We start from the raw sequence: 17718 nt of genomic DNA on the forward strand, positions 1-17718 counted from the left end.
CCACTTTTTCTCTTTTCTGTTTTATTTTTTCTTTATTTCACCTTGATAAAGAATGGTGTTAGATATACGTGCTGTCCGTGATGTATGTTTTTGGATACCTGCCATATTTTACAAAATCATTATCACGGCGACTTGCAAAATTAGTGTATGAGGAATTTTCAGAGTATTATATTTTTAACGAATTTAATCACATTCCACAAGAAAGCCGGTAGAAGTAAAATTTTGAGAACACTCACCTACATTACACCTACACCTACCTACGCACATGGACTGTAAATCCTTTAGAACAAGGTAAAAAAAAAAGTAACAAAGCAGAGGGAAAAAAGCAAAAAAAAAAAAAAGTGAAAAAAATAAGATCGAAAAAAAAAGGAGAAAAAATGAAAACAAATGTGGAGCCGCAATGCATGATAGAATACTAGGTGGTGAGAGCTGGACAATTTTATTATACTTTAGATTAAAAAATTATTTGAAATAATTATAATATTTGATTGATTCAAATTATCTTATTTTAGTAAATGTTAATTAAAATGATTGTTATGATTAATTTATGATAATGTTGAAATTATAGCTGTTAAAAATGATTATTTAAAATGATTGTAATAATTTCACGTAGAAAGATCTGCACTGATAAAATTATCTTATGTATCATACAATAAAATTAATATTTGTTGCTGAATAAATATGTAAAAAGTGAAATAATTTCTTAAATAATGATGTAATAAATTTTAACTCATTATGTAATTATTAGTGAATTGAAATGTTTTAGAAAATTGATATTTGGTACGGAAACTATATATTTTTTAGATTCTTAATTAATATTTGTTTTAGAAAATAATAACCGTCATAGCTGCTTTCGTGCTAGTGTACTCCGTACAAAATAGTATTGCTCAATGTTTTAAGTTGATTTAGCTGAGTTATTTATTTTCACAAAAAAAACTAAATTATTTATGTTTAAAAGCTAGCTGTTTGATTAGAATTAAATAAGTTAAACTTAATGTGAATATTTTTATTACTTAAAAATTGTTTAAATGACTCGAAATTATAAAACATGTCATATAGTAATGGTGGATAAGATACTTTGTAATTTGTATGGAATTTATAGTTGGCCTTTAAATAATTTAAATTAAATTATTATGATATGTTTATTTAGATAATTTAATTGAAATATACTGATAGTATGAATAATTTTATATTATCATGTTATCACGAATTATGATACAATTAAAACTTGTAGATATTTATATATAATCAATATTTTAAAATATATATTTATAAAAAAAATTAATTGATTGATAATATAAAAAATATGGATAATGTACCAAAATTAATAATATATACTAATATTATTAGTTAGATATTTTAGGAAATAGTATTCATTGTTTTATTAGTTTTGTGCTTACCACTTTTATAGAAAGGATTAAAATACTCACCAACAATGCATTTGTCAAATAGAATTGAGAATGGGAATGAAAAAAATATCTGCATTTGTGGATATTCACGGATAGAAGTCTAAACGAAAAATAGATAAGTATTTAAATGGCTATCTACGAATAATTTAAAATAGATATATTCACAATTCACTACTCACTAAAATAGATATATTCACAATTCACTAGTCACTAAAATAGATATGTTCTTACTTTTATTTGTAGACTTTTATTTTTCCATCCTCTCAAGGTATATCTTTTATATAGGTTCTATATAAGTTCGAAGCAATAGGTTGTGTATGGAATAAAGAAAAAAATAATAATATTGAAGATAACTTTTGTATTTTTTTTATTTTGAACCCAGATCTTTTATAGTCTATTTTAATTTTAAAATTTATCTTTTATTTTCATTCTTTAAACGAAAAACAAGCCTAACATAAACAATACAAACACCTCTCGGCAATCATTTATTTATTTTTAATTACTTATTACTTTTCTATTAGAAGCGGAATTATGGGTTTGAATCAGCACACGATCGAGAACAATGATTATCAAATACATACAATCAATAGAACATTATTTCTCGAATAATAATGATGACCACTTCACGCATACTAGGGTATTATTACTGCTTATAATATCTCCAAAAGTATCAACCCATTGAGGATATTACGATCCCATTATGAACTTTAAAGTATTTGAACATTATTTCGCTGCATTTTTACATGTTTCCATCGTGGTGGGCTTTGGTAGAGCAAAAGTCAAAGTTGATTATCCCGTATTTGAAAATGATTACCAATATTTGACATGTTTTAATTTTTACAGATAATTTCAAACGGGATTAGGTCAGAGGTTGTATTATAAGAGTATTTTTTAATGAATTTTTTTTAAGTGGTTTCTTAAATTATTTTTTTGATGTTTTCACGATGTTATGAACATTTTTATATTTTGATATTTTGATTTAATTATGATTTAATTATGGTTTTATTATGTGTTAAATAAATATTATTTTTTATTATTAATTTTTTTTTTATAAAATATAAATCTTATTTTTAAAAATTTTCTTTACCACATATATTTACTTCAATAAAAAAACTGTAAAAAATAAAATTTTTTCACTTAAAGAATCTTTTTAGAAAAAAACTCTCATACTCTAAATAGCTTGATAATCATGGTATCCTTTCCTTTACTTTACTCTTTCATGTCATGATGTATTATGTAGATATTTTTCTAGAATTAAAATCTACTCCCACTGACGAGCATTGTGTCAAAATGCTAGGCTGCTTCAATAAAATTCTTGCACCCAACCTACTTGTGTTTGATGGGTCACAATCATGTCTTGGATGGGAGAGCAAAAGTCCAACCCTCTTCAGTTTAATCTTTTAAAGATCCGAACGTTGATTTTCGTTTGGTTTAAATTGGGACATGATCAATTTTGAAATAATTGGTAGCTTGAGCATAGGTAGCTAGTAGTTGTATGAGCTCAGCTATGAACTAGATCAATGTTAACATAATAGTCACCTAATGATATTATAAATTCACACAAGGTTGAGTTAGAAATATATATCTTCACCATTTAACTCTGGACTTAGGTTAATTAAAGTCATTTTATATGTGTTGTTAGTCTAAATTCTGAGAACGTATCAAATTAACCCTTTAAAAGAATTAGTTTTTAATAACTCCCAACTAAGAGATATCATGAGCTTTTTTTTTTTTTAGAAAAATCTAACTTCTTAGAGCTTTACACGAGTAGTATGCAGTATTTGGTTTAATGTTTCTAATTATAAAAGTTAATTTTAAGTTCAAATTAAAATTATTTTATAATTTTTAAATTAATTTTTTGGATGGTGTATTAAAATTTAGAATAGATAAGAGAAATAGAAGATCTTAAAATTAAGCTTATGTTTAGATGATCGTTTGCACCTTGTCAAAATTACTTTTAACTTAAACGTAACAAAGAATTTTCTTCTATTAACATATTTTAAGAACAAATTACAATTACAGTAACTTTTCCTAATGTAATTTGTTGTATTTTTAATTCAATTCTCAAAAATGATTACTCAAACAATCTATAAATCATTGAAAAGTTTTTCAAGTATTTTCTTCATAATTTTTATTTTTTTTGTAGAATTATGTTTTGTTCAACTTTCTCTCTTAAAAAAAAGAAGTTTAAAATAGTCTAAATTAAATGCTATTTTAAGTTAGATGTGTAGAAAAATAATTTTATAAAAGGTAAAAAAAAATACTGTAGCATATATAATATAAAAGCAAGATAAAAAATAATATTCTTAACCAGAAAGAGAAGTAACATGAATAACCAAAATCAATATTAGAAGTTAGAGTATCAATTTCAATTGTGACCCCATATGCAAGATAACTAGAGAAGGCAAAGAGAATGATTTACCATTTGAAATGATTTAGAGAAGTCGAAGGTGATTTTGAACATCTCTCACAAAGAGACACTTGATCGTCAACAAAAGCTGGAGAAAGCTCCACATCGATCTCTCACTTCCTAAAATTACAAATAAAAGCAACCAACAGATTCTCATCCCACGTTTCAGAGTGTTGATAAAGCCAAACACAAACAGATGCACGTCACTGTGTGTCATTTGTCCACACTCACTTTGTTGCATTGCACTTCAGCCACTATCGCTAAAAAAATAATTATTGGACCTTTCCATTTACGATGCTAACTTTATGTTATGCCAACTTTATTTTAATTATAAAAAACATATAATACCTCTGTTTCTATTTAATTGGAAACATACTTTGTTGCTTGTGTTTCCCCACTTTGTGTAGAGTTTTCTCCATAACCAGTTAACCACACGTAGTTCTGTCCCAATTAAATATGAAGGTGGGGATCCTTAGTTAATTAATTTAAGAGTAATGTTGTTTATATATTAATTTTTTATAACAAATTATGTACTAAGAATGGAATAAATAGAAAGAAGTGTGTAAGCTTTCAAAAAATAAGTGTATGATTAAATAAGTAATGTAACAATAAAGCAAAGAGAAAAATGTATATAAAGAGTTTTATAGTTTTTTTATATGAATAACATTACTTTAAATTTAATTTGTTGGTATTATACGATTTTCCTCAACTCCTTTTCTTACATCTTCATTTTACAAATCTTTTTATTTATCAAATGAAAAAAAATAAAAATGTTTATGTTTTTTAAAAAAATTTAAAAAAATATTAATGTTTGTTCCAATCAACGTCATCAAGCACATGCGAGGTTAGTCTCAAAACTTGACAATAAATCTGTTTATAAGAGGATGTAAAGTAAAAATTCAGAAAATAATATATATTTGGAGTCAATTAATGGAAAAATTGGTTTCTATCAAGTTGTTTATTGTGTTTGGCGATCGTGAGCTCAATAATCCATAATGATTGTAGATAGACTTGGATTAAGTATTTGACCTAAAATATGGGATGATCCAATACTAATTATCTTACAAAGTATTAAAATAAGTAATAAGAGAATATAACAAATAATATAGTATATTAGTCGTTGCGAAACTATGTCGTGCACAACAGGACAAGTTAATTTTTTCAACAATCTAATTAAAAATTAAACAGAGAAAATGCGTCCCCCACGGGTCTGGCCTATCCAGTGTTTAGCTATAATTAATCAATTATAGGTCTTTGTCCTATTAAGGTGTAGTATATATTCTAATATTTCGTCCATATTGAGAAAAACGGATTCAGATGTCCTTACACAGCCAATCAAGTTTTCTTATTTTAAGCAGATTTTTGTAACTTGAAAATTAAGATTTGGGTGCAAATAGTCAAAGAAGGTAGGTGTCCAACAATGTTAGATGCAACGTAAATCGCCAATTTTGCAGTTTATAAAAATTTATTCAAATGATCTAATAATATTAATATTAGACTCCAGCTATCATGAAACTGATGAAGCTTCATTTTTCATCGAAATCCATATGGTATCATGAATAATGTAAAGCCTTGCCTCTTTCAAAGAGTTAGAGACGCGAGATTCGACAGCGAAGGGAGAATGATGGCAATTAATGAAGGCAAAAGAAAGAAAGGCTGGTTGAGGACGTATGTAATATGGAACTAAGTAGGCATGACAATGGCCACAAACGCCTGGGGTCCTCCGTCTCGAATCAGTCTTCATTTTGATAAAAAAAATTTAAGTTGATTGCGGTCCGGCTGGAGTTTTCTCCGACCATCAAAATCAAATTCAAGATCGAGGATGAGATTATTAATATCTGACTAGAACTAATCGTCGAATCCATCTCGTTAATAATTAATTTACAAAAATATTCTTGTATATATATATATAATATACTAGAACTTAAAATTATTGGATTTAATTTTATGTTATCGTTGGATTATATTTTATGTTATCATATACAATCTAAAAATATGTTGTGTTTGTTATTTAAAATTATTTTTGTAATTTATAAAAAGTTATATTTTTTATAAAATTTTATAAATATGTCGAAGGTAAGATAGGAAAAACCTGACCTCGTTAGGGCGGGGGCAAACCCCTCCTATTTTCATGCTTACAATTAAGGATTTGGGTTTAGTAGAGAGAGAATGCAAAGATAAAAAATTCTTAGTCTTTAATGTACCTAAAGAATCCTTTATTTAAAATCGATATTTACTTCATGTTTGAATTCATAAAAAAAATCTGGTAAAACATATGATGATTTTTTTTTAATCAGCTAATATAGCAACATAATGATATGACAGAGGTGGTAAAATTGACTACTCATTAATCTGATTATTGTTAGTCCATTCAGCTTTTACGCCCTGTTGAATTGGAGTAAAAGAAAGCTCACATTTATGTGGACTACAAAAATAATTGTTCAAGTCTAACTTGAATATTTAAATTATCTTTTAAATTTATAATAAAACAGATAAGCAGGTAATAAAATCAATTATGCATGTAAAAACAAAAAGAAAAATAGTGCTATGGATAAATTTAGCTAGGACTAATTCGTGTATCAATTCTTCCAAGTCCACAAGTGTTAGCCGAAGTCAAAACAACAACACCCTACACATGTGAGTAATGAATGACATCTCGATTGCTTTCTCATCTCTTATAGCCTGAAGGCCTTGCAAAATAGATTCCAATGCAATTCTGATACATACACACACACACACACATATATATATATATATATACATTTAATATGAATTATCATTCTAGTGAAATTATTATCAATCTGAGAGTCTAAATATTTTCTTGTAAGTGCTCACCCATTTTCTAAGATGTGTCTTAGCCACATTAGAGTCTTGGCAAACCTTTAGCAAACTTGGTTCTCGACACAAAAATTACACCTATGTCAACATTTCTAAGAGTTAGGTCCACACCTCAACTTAAATTCACTCCATTCATATTATAAATCTAATGGCTAATATTTCTGCTAGAGGTTGTATGGCAACAGAGGATCTAATTAAGTGCATAAAAAACACCTCTCAAGAAAAGAAAATTTAAGAATGCTCAAATGAGAGAGTAAAACTCCTACATTGAAAGTATATTAAATCAAACACGCTTGCATAAAATCGAAAGCATCAAATAGCTAGTACTAGTATTATTTTAATTTACTTTAAAGAACTGGTAATAGTTAACTTTTATCAAAACTTTTAATTAATTATTTCTATAGAAGAGGTAAAAAAAACAAGCAGTTCCTATATAGTACTAATTTTCTGGATGATGATGACCATATTGTGCTCGGTGCACGACTTTGCATGCAGGAATCATTAAATTATTAGCAAGCACGCAGCATGGTACAAGATATAAAGGAAAAAGAAAATAAAAAAGTAAAAAAGTAAAAGCACAATGGAAGAAAAAGAAAAAAATGTGGAGGATTGCATTCACATCAAAGGTAGGACTTTTAAAGTTAAAGTTGAAGTTGAAGTTGAACATCCCTTTCCTTTCCAGTTATGGGTTTTGGCGCCCTTTAGCACCGCCACTCATCTCTCTCTTCTTCAACTTCAAAACCCATTCTCATGGGTTACCTCTCTTGCAATGCTGAGTCCGCAATCGCCACCTGCGATCCCCACTTCAAGAAACACAAGCCCCTCGCCGCAACACCAATCCGACACTTCCACTACGCCGACATCGCCGCCGCTGCCAACGGCTTCTCCGCCGACACCTTCTTGGGTAGAGGAAGTCACGGCAGGGTCTACAGAGCCACCCTCGACGGCGGCAAGCTCCTCGCCGCCGTCAAAACAACAAAACTCGCCGGCACCACCTCGAAGAACCACGCCTCCAAATGCACCGGTTGCGGCAACTGCACCAGCCCCGCCGAAAACGAGATCGAGATCCTCTCCCAAGTCCCCAGCCCCCGCCTCGTTAACCTCCTCGGCTTCAGCACCGACCCAAACGGCAACAAATTAATCGTCGTCGAATACATGCCCAACGGTTCGCTCCACGATCTGTTACACTCCGTTAAAAAACCGCCCGGTTGGAGCCTTAGGGTCCGGTTCGCGCTTCAGGTCGCCAAAGCGGTTCGCGAATTACACTCTTCCAACCCTCCCGTTATTCACCGTGACGTTAAGTCTTCCAACGTTTTGATCGATGAAGAATGGAACGCGAGGCTCGGTGACTTTGGCCTCGCCTTAAGGGGACACGTGGAGGACGTTCGCGTCAAGTGCACTCCCCCCGCGGGGACGTTAGGGTACCTCGACCCCTGCTATCTTGCGCCGGAGGATCTCAGTGCTAAGAGCGACGTCTTCAGCTTCGGGATCTTGCTCTTGGAGATAATCAGCGGAAGAAACGCTATCGATGTTAACTTTAGTCCTCCGTCTGTGGTGGACTGGGCGGTGCCGTTGATTAAGCTCGGCGACTTCGCCGGAATCTGCGACCGGAGAATCGGACCGCAGCCGGACCCCGCCGTGCTGCGGCAGCTCGCGGTGCTGGCTGCCAGATGCGTGAGGTCGACGGCGGAGAAGCGTCCGTCAATGGCGGAGGTGGTGGAGTGCCTTAATCTGGCGAGGAAGAGGAATCGCGCGTCGCCGATTTGGAACAATTTGCGGAGGCGCGTGGCGAGCGTGGAGAGCGCGCTTCCGGTGTGGGAGGAGGAGTGTGATAGTGATAGGAGTGAGAAATTTGAGAGGATGGTGAAGAAAGGTGGGAAAGGGAAAGTATCGAGTGTGTCGCGTGTAGGGTATGGGAATGGGAGTGAGGCCTCCAATAATAATGATAAAGTGATGAGGTCAAAGTCCATTGGTTCTGGTTCTGGTTCGTTGAGAGGGAGTTGGGTTAAAATGCAACAGCAACAGCAACAACACCAAACGGACAACGGCTTTGGAAGAAGGAAGGTGAGGCTAAAAAAGTCAAAGTCCATGGGGGTTTTGCAAGGTTCTCTGCTGTTACATTATGGCATCCAGAATAACAATAATGATGTTCGGGAATGGCCAAGTTGGAAAAGAAAATGCTGGAAAAACCGTTAGAATGAAGGAATCATTTGAATTGGTTGAAGCACATGTGGGATTGGATTGGTTTTGTTTGTTCCTGTTTTAAGAATCTGAACGGAAGGACCAATGTTTTTTTGCTTTGATGCTTTTTCACCGGTCATTCTACACGACATAGAGAGATCATTCGACCAAATTTTGTGTCATTAATACTTCAGCTCCTAATCTTTTTCTTTTTTATTTTGGACAATGCTGTCTTCTTCCTTTAATATTCTTCTAGTGGGAACTTGTGAACTCTAAAGTTGGCAATGCTCATTGTTTTCCTTTCTCTTCTTTACATCCGTTGCAGGAGTACACATTCTCTTTGTTAGGATTATCTAGTTGCCAATTAATGAACTATAAAGCTATCTGAAAAAAATCCATCGGCAGAGAGAGCATTAAACTTCTTGACATAAATAAAAGTCGTGTATTATATAGTAACAGGCGGGCATTCACCCAAGTGAACATTAGTAAAACCCAGTGATAGTAAAATTAAAATCATAAGATTTTATCAGATAAAAAATAAAACTAACAAAAGTTTTGTGATTTTTAATAGATTTCTAACAATAAAAAATGTGTTGTTTGATTAAAAAAAAGAGTGGTTACTGGTTAGAGAATGTATTGCTACAGTAAATGAACTTAATTACTTGTTTATTTTGTGGCCAAAGTTTGGAGACCATATATAGAACATGTTCTTCTGTCATGTACTATAATAATGGTTGGACTCTTGCACGGTGTTGAACACTTTCAGCAGGATATTATTTCGAGGCAAATTTTCCCATCTGGGGTAGTTTTAGAAACTATTTTCCCAGATGGGGTCGTTTCTAAAATATTTGCAGCATGGAGCAGTTTTTTACGTGCATGGAAGACCCAAACCGCCATTGGTAATGACGAGTTTGGTGTCAGTGAGCAACCCGCCACAACCAGTGGCGATATGACCGTGCAGAGCCTAATTCGCCAGTCCTAATGGCGATATGCAGAAGCAATTGGGAACCGCCAGTCAAACTGGCGAGTTCCATGGTACAGGCCAGAGGAGGTGTGCAGGAGCTATAAGTAAGTCAATTAAATAATATTCACATTCTAACTAAACCTAAAAATATCATATATAAAATACAAATAATATCATACAAACCTAATAAATCTAAACCAAATAATAATAACATAATAACTAAAATTAACCTAAAAATCATTTTATCACAAATAATAACATACAAATTTTAAAAATGTTAACAAAATCATATTAATAAATCCAATACAACTAACCTACAAATCATAATATACCAACTCAAATTTGTAACATAATTAACCTAACATATATCTATATATATAACGTGCAAATCATAAGAACCTAACTTAAATCATAATATACCACTATAATTAAAGAAAATAATATATATCAATTTAACTATAACTAACCTAACATATATCTAAATATATATAACATAACTAATAATATATTATTTTTAAAACCTAACTTAAATAATATTGACATTGACCTATCAACTAGAGTTATAAACTTAAGAATCACTTACCAAAATAACAACAACGCACTGAGAAACTTATGAAGAAAATAGGACAGCAATGGAAGCAAAGCAATGGAAGGGCCAATGGAAGCAAAGGCAGGAAGTGTAGCTGGTGCACTCTCGGACTGAGCTTTTATAATGGAAGAAGCAATATTTAGGAGCAACCCGCCAGCCATGTTGGCGATCCATGGGCAAGGCAAATCGCCATTACCATTGGCGATTTGGCCTTGACTGACGCGCTCTGAACTTCACTGCCATGGCAGGCTACTGGTGCACCCTCAGCTGTTGGAACTCGCCAGTTTGACTGGCGGTTCCCAGTTGCTTCTGCATATCGCCATTAGGACTGGCGACTTAGGCTCTGCACGGTCATATCGCCATTGGTTGTGGCGGGTTGCTCACTGACACCAAACTCGCCATTGCCAATGGCGGTTTGGGTTTTCCATGCACGTAAAAAAATGCCCCATGTTACAAATATTTTAGAAACGACCCCATCTGGGGAAATAGTTTCTAAAACTACCCCAGATGGGAAAATTTGCCATTATTTCGACAGCTTGGGGATATCATGCAGGGGTTTGCAGTGCTGTTATTCCTGCGGTTTGGGAGGTGCCCAAATCCAAGCACAAAAAGCCTTTGAACTCAAAAATTACTTATATGTATCTCCTCTAAAGAAATGAGTAAGAATTCAAATATGTATTTATTAGATACCAAACCTTACCTTGATTCCTTGGTAAATTTCTTTATCAAATAAAATTTAAACAAGTAACCACTCTTAATATATTTTTTCTCATAAAAAATAACATAAAGAACGAGATCTCTCAAAGTTTCTATTATAGAAAATTTTCATCCCTTGAAAAAACCACCATGAGTGGTAACTTTAAACCGATATTTTTTTTTTTTATTTAACAAGTATTTATATGACAGTAAAGTAAATTACATTGGCCTTGGCCATATGAAAAAGGAGAGAGAATACAAAAGACAATGTCAGAGAAAATTGAAAAATAATTGTTCTCAAAGTCTAACATTTAAAATAATTATTATCAAATTTAATAAATTTATCAAACATACGTTATTTGATTGCATGGTCTCAATCTCATGTTAAATAATCTTTAAGAATTTGATCTTTGGTTGAATCAAATGATATATGGTCCAACTATGTAGTCCACGTGATAAGGCTGTTGTTTTTGTTGTTGCGCACGAGTAATTATAATACTTTTTTTTTTACAGTATTATAATACTATTTGAACTTATATAAACATGTATGTATGGAACTAGTTTATTTTACATTTTAAATTACATCTTATCATTTTAATATATTTTAAGTTTATTAGTTTTTTTTCATAAGTTTCAAAATTCTGAATATCCCATGTTATGTTTTACTATATTGTTTTTTATTTTTATATTAAAAATATAAAATAGTATAAATATCAAATATTAGATAAGTATTTAATTAAATTATTTATCTCATCGTATGGACAACTCACCTGGACCAAAAAATTATTTATTTTGGTAAGATTCATCAATTATGGTTCTTGCTATTTACTTCTCTTTTTGGCTAAGTACACTACCGTATCCCCCCTCCCCCCATCTACCTCACAACTACCTAACACCCATTTTGTTTTCTGAAAATGTATTTCCAAAATTAAATATACTTGTTCTAGAGATATACTTCCAAAATAAGTATATGTTTTTTTAAATAAAATATCACTTACCAACTAAGATCGTTGATGGGAAATACAAAAAAAAAACATTGATAAGATACTTATCATATATTCATGTTTGTTAGTTTTATTTTTATTCTATCATTAAAGTTCTTTAAATTTTATCTAAAATCTTATTTCATTTTATCTTTATTATTCTTTAAACCTTAATTTTAAATCATCTTCACAATATATTCATTATATGATATTGTGTTAACATACAATATTTTATATTTTCCTTCATGTAATACTCCTGTTCAAGGTATATTCTTGATTAACTTCATCTATTATACACTTTAATTGTAAAGCAAAGCTTTTGATGATAGTTGTTCCCTTTAAGTGTGTTCGTTCATTTTCTAATCTGAGTTTATGTTAACAATTTAGGCCTCAACTCTCAACAACTCTTAAATACTTTGATTAAGGTATGATATATTATTATCGAAACTATCTTTTTGGAACAACTATACCATATATTTCTGGAATAGGTACATTTAATTCCAGAAATATATTTTTGGAAAGTAAAAGGGGTGTACATCTTTAAGGGAAAAAGGTGTAATGGGTAGTTGGGAGGTAGAAAGGGGGTACTTAGAAGATATAGGTGTAAATAGCATGAGCCTCAATTATGAGCTGAGGCTGAGACCTAGGAGGAGTAACTAGGTTTGGGTATATTGTTCTGGGCTCCAATTAGAAAAATTATCCGAAGTTGCTATGCCTACCGCACTCATTGCTATATTCACCGTCCATGTGGGTACAATTTTCCAATATTCCAAAAATACTTTTCTACCAGAAATATGATTCCGTTGTATTGGTTATCAAAGGAATCATATTTTCGTTGTTAATGGAGGTAAAAAAAACACACAATTTCAGAGAGAAAAAAACAATTTTTTATGTATTATTTTTAGAGAAATAAAACTTATATATTATATCGTTTTAGTAATGAACTTAAGTACAAAAAATTTAGAGAGTAATTTTTAATTGATCATCAGTATAAAATATTAACATCGATGGTAGATAAAACTGAAACTCATTTTTTGATATAACTAACACAGCACGAAAAGTAATGTCATTATTTTCTAGTGCTATCTCAATTAGAATATTAAAACTATTATGAAAATGGGATATGATTATAAATTACACAATTCTAATTGTAATGTTGTAAAAATTCTTTTATTAGCATATGAAAATCTCTAATATTTTTTGCATTAACACACAAATGACATAACAGTTTTAGTGGAAAACTATATTATAGTATATATTATATATAAAAGGAACAGTTCTTGCTTGTAAAAAAAAGGAACAATTCTTGCATTAGAGACGGAAGAAAGTAAAAGGCTGCCATAAAGTATAGAAATGAAGCTCAGACGCTCCTTCGCCATAGCCTGGCTACAACCTCTTTTATCGTCTTGTCAACGTCGATGTCCCATTATTTATTTTATGATAAAATTTAAACACAACATTGTTATAAATATTTTCTTAATTAAAATCAGAATTATATTAGTAATTATTAAGTGACATTCATTAAGATAGAATGTTAGTTTAATTAAAAATAAAATTAGTATATTTATTTTATTGTGTCCAAAATTGACTTTATTTTCTTGACATAATTTATTTCCACACGAAAAAAAAGGCTTCTTCACCTCGTACAAAATTATTTTATGTAGAAAATATATGTAGTCGATTAAAAAAATACATTCTTTCTGCGTGATGAAAAGAAAATATAGATGGAAATGGAAGAGAAAGCCCAACAAAACATTCCTTATCCGTGTGAACTACTGGACCAGTGTTTGCTTTTCTTCACCTTCGACCTTAGTCCATCTTTTCCCCCCAAAAGTAATAAAGTAATAATTTTTTTTATAATGGCATATTTGTTTTAGTCTATTTTAAAAATGATTATTTTTTAAGAAATCTTTCATATAAACACTGGTCAAAATTATTTTTAAAAAATAAATCAAACATGCACTAGTTTTTTTTAAAGTCACAAAAATAAATTGATTTTTTTAATCACCATAATGATCCAAAATAAAATGATAAAAGATTAGAATGATTTAATTCGAATTTAATATTATATTCAAATCAAATCATATATTATTTTTATGTTTGATTTAAATTGTTTTATAAAAATGAAATTAAACAACACGACAGGCACCCTTACGTAGAATTTCATGGCAGTTATTAGAACAATTAAGATGGCAAATGAAATGTAGCTAATTTGTGGCAAATCTTATGACTAAGCTACACTAAATCAATACGTAGTATATTTGTGATACTCTTGTGCACGGTTGACCCAATATATTGAATACAATACTAGCTATCCCAAGAACAATGACCCTCGTCTCTCTCTCTCTCTCTCTTGCTATTCACTATTATTTCCTTATAAACATTTATCGGTACCTTTCAGAAGGAAAGAACATTCCAATTCGAAAGCTTTTGTGAATCAATAAATTAATTGTTTATTAGAATCTCAATATTATATTTTCCCAACCAGATTCACATATGTCAGGGTCCTCCAAAACATGACTTGTATGAAGTTAACACTGATGTTGCTGAAGTTGTTGACAATGATCAAAGAGTTGGCGTAATTATAAGAAGAAGAATATTTGAACACCTTGTTATTTTATCCACTTCATTAGTGCTCATTTATTTATTTTTATCTTTTTTTTATCACATCATTTAACTTAATTGTTAGACTAATTATATTTCTTCCTCTCTTTTTTTTTTCCCTCTTTCTTTCATATATGTTAAATAGGTTGTTAGATGTCTTACAGTCATTTTTGTTGTAAGAAACCACGAAGAAATTGCGTTGCAGGCTACAGTCTATTGGATCGTTGACTGTTTTGAAGATGTAGCTATTGCAGAGGTTCTCGGTCTGAGACTTATTATCTTCTTTGTCTTAGAAATTAATGTCATTCCATCAAATTAAAGTTGAAACATAAATATTGCCATGAAGTAGCCAATTTTCTCACAATAGGTAGAACTTTAGGTCTCACATATAGTGACAGATTGTAACTAATAATTATTTTTATTGGCTTTAGAATGTCCCAGAAACCCATAGAATTGGTAATAATATACTGTAACTCATAAACTATCCAAATTTGAATGCTCCAATCCAAACCAGGACTAGATTGAAGAGACCCCAAACTGTGTTAGCTTTGTCTGTTGTGACTTTGGACATTTGTCCCAGATTTAAAGAATCTCTGTTTTTAACGTTAAAAAAGGTACGTTTTTATAATGTATTTTTTTAGAAATTTAATTCTTAAAAAAATTATAATACTATTTCTATAAAACTGTAAATAAAGTATTGCACATTTAGTTATATAAAATTTAAAAATACCAAAATGTTACTAAATGGACTTAGAAATTCAAACAATGTTATCTGAAATTAAAAAAAAATAAAAATTACTGAAAGAAATTGAAGAAAATAATAAGTAACAGGAACATTTCAAAAGTTCAAACAAGATTTTGTGGAACAAAAGATAAAATAAGATAAAAAGACTAGTGCAGTGAGTGATGCCACGCAGGAATGAGATTCAAATTGACAGAAAAAGGATAAGGAGTTGAGATTATTGCAGGCCGAGGGCGTGCGTGTGGAACGATGTCGTCTCTTGTGTTGTTGGATGTGAAAGGTGGTTTCCAGCCAGCTGACATGAGAGTGACACAAGTACAATTACGAATAGGAAAAAAAAAAAAAACCCTTCTTTTGGTTGAGAAGGAATCACTTATGGCCTTTCCAATCTGCCTCTTCCACCATCACTAATAACTTGTAAGTGATAGCAGTTAATGTACTTAGTTGCATCACTTGTATCTCTTATTTTTCGACCTTAGAGGTAAAAAAAAGAAAGAGATTCAAGAAAAAAAAATATAAATTTATAAATATGATAATTGCATTTGTTATACTAATTTATTTTCCACACAACATAATTTTGAATTATTAAAAATATCCATAATATGATAAAAAAAATACTTGAGACTTAGTTTGACTATTAGATTTGATATAGATTAATTATTGTGTATATATATATTTTGGAATATATTTTACTAACAATAAAATAAAATAGGAAGATGTTTTTTTTACCAGAAGTTACTTTCTTAGTTTTAAGACGAATTATATATATAAGTTTAAATAAAAAAAATTATTTATAATGAATTTAACTAAAAAGTATTCACTACATAAAAAAATTATTTATAATGAATTTAACTAAAAAGTATTCACTACATGAAAAAAATTATATTATAATTTTAACATAGATTTAGAATAATAGTTAAAAAACAAAGATATGATATAATGTATTTTACAAGTCCTGGGGGCAACGGCTTTTTTTTTTTTTTTTTCCATTTTACATGTTATATTTAGTATCTACAACATTTTTTATTCGCTCATTGTTTATGGGGTTTGTATCCTCGCCAATGCTGAACAATTATAGTGGGAGAGAAATACACGCAAAAGAGTCAAGTGTTTAAAAAACTAACATACTTCACTCTTTTAAGTTTTATATATATTTCTCTCATCCCGGAAACTAATTAGTGTTGGAGAGAATTTATACTCTTGTTTGTAACGGTAAACCAGTAAAGAGAGATTATAGATTTGTTGATATGATTATTAATAATGTTCATGTTCTTTAGAAATCGAATTAATGAGGAGAAAAAACATATTATGTTGTTATGAGATTCTTGCTCCTGATGGTAAACTAATTGTATTGGGATAACAAATTATATATATTGACTGTTTTGTTATGCAGTAGATCAATAGAAGGGAAACACTAGCTAATAGCTATGCCTTAGGAAAAACACCCAAGGGCATCAACTATCAACTTAGACCTAATAGCTAGCTGTAAGACAAGAATAAAGCAGTAAAGGAATTGTCTTTCAAAGCTCCTTGCTTAGCCAATCAATGTGCGCAGTTGTTATCTTCTCTCATTTTTTTTAACATATTAATAATAAACTTAAGAACAAGTGCTTTACGTATATCAATTATAATTAATAAATACCGTAAAATAATATTAGAAAAACGTAAAACTGTATTCATAATACTTTTTTTTTATATAATGTTTTACCGTTAATATTTTAAACTGTAGACTGGTTAGGATTTTATTTAACAAAGAGAAAAGAGAATGGTGACAGGTAAGTGACATCATGTCATGTCGGAAGAGCAGGGCACGTAGGCAGCTCCCATAAGTGCCGACAGATTAATTTTTCCGATGACAAGTCGGTGTCCTAAGTTTATGGGTCCTCTCACTTCTACTGTTAATTCTTCAAGCACCGTTCCATTCCATAGCTTTTTCTAGAGTTTCCCCTAACAATTGTTTAAAGAATATTAGTTAATAGTATTAGTAAATATTTAAAATATTTCATTTTATAGTTTTAACTATACTAATGTTTCTCTTCAGAAAAAAAATTATGCAATTTTTATAATTAAATAATATTTATGCTAGCAGCAATATTTTATTTATTTACTAATATTCTTGAAACATTTGTTAATTTCTACTACATTTTTTTAATGAGTTTATTTATAATATACTTTGGTAACACCTGTTAGAGTTAGGTAAACGTGTTTAACATTCTCTTTGTTATTCTATTTTTTTGGTCGAATTTTTATTATTATTTTTATTTCATTTTACATGACATTTAAAAGAAATATTTTAAATTAT

General features: G+C 30.5%; 1 protein-coding gene across 1 annotated transcript; it reads left to right on the top strand.

The window, feature by feature from the left end:
- The first annotated feature begins 7173 nt into the window (after positions 1 to 7173).
- LOC114415240 (serine/threonine-protein kinase-like protein At1g28390) lies at positions 7174 to 9151 on the top strand. The gene has a single exon (XM_028379838.1). The coding sequence runs from the start codon at positions 7408 to 7410 to the stop codon at positions 8851 to 8853; it is 1446 nt and encodes a 481-aa protein (XP_028235639.1). The 5' UTR covers positions 7174 to 7407; the 3' UTR covers positions 8854 to 9151.
- Positions 9152 to 17718: the final 8567 nt, after the last annotated feature.

Source organism: Glycine soja, chromosome 6, assembly GCF_004193775.1.
Source record: "Glycine soja cultivar W05 chromosome 6, ASM419377v2, whole genome shotgun sequence".
Classification (NCBI taxonomy): Eukaryota; Viridiplantae; Streptophyta; class Magnoliopsida; order Fabales; family Fabaceae; genus Glycine; species Glycine soja.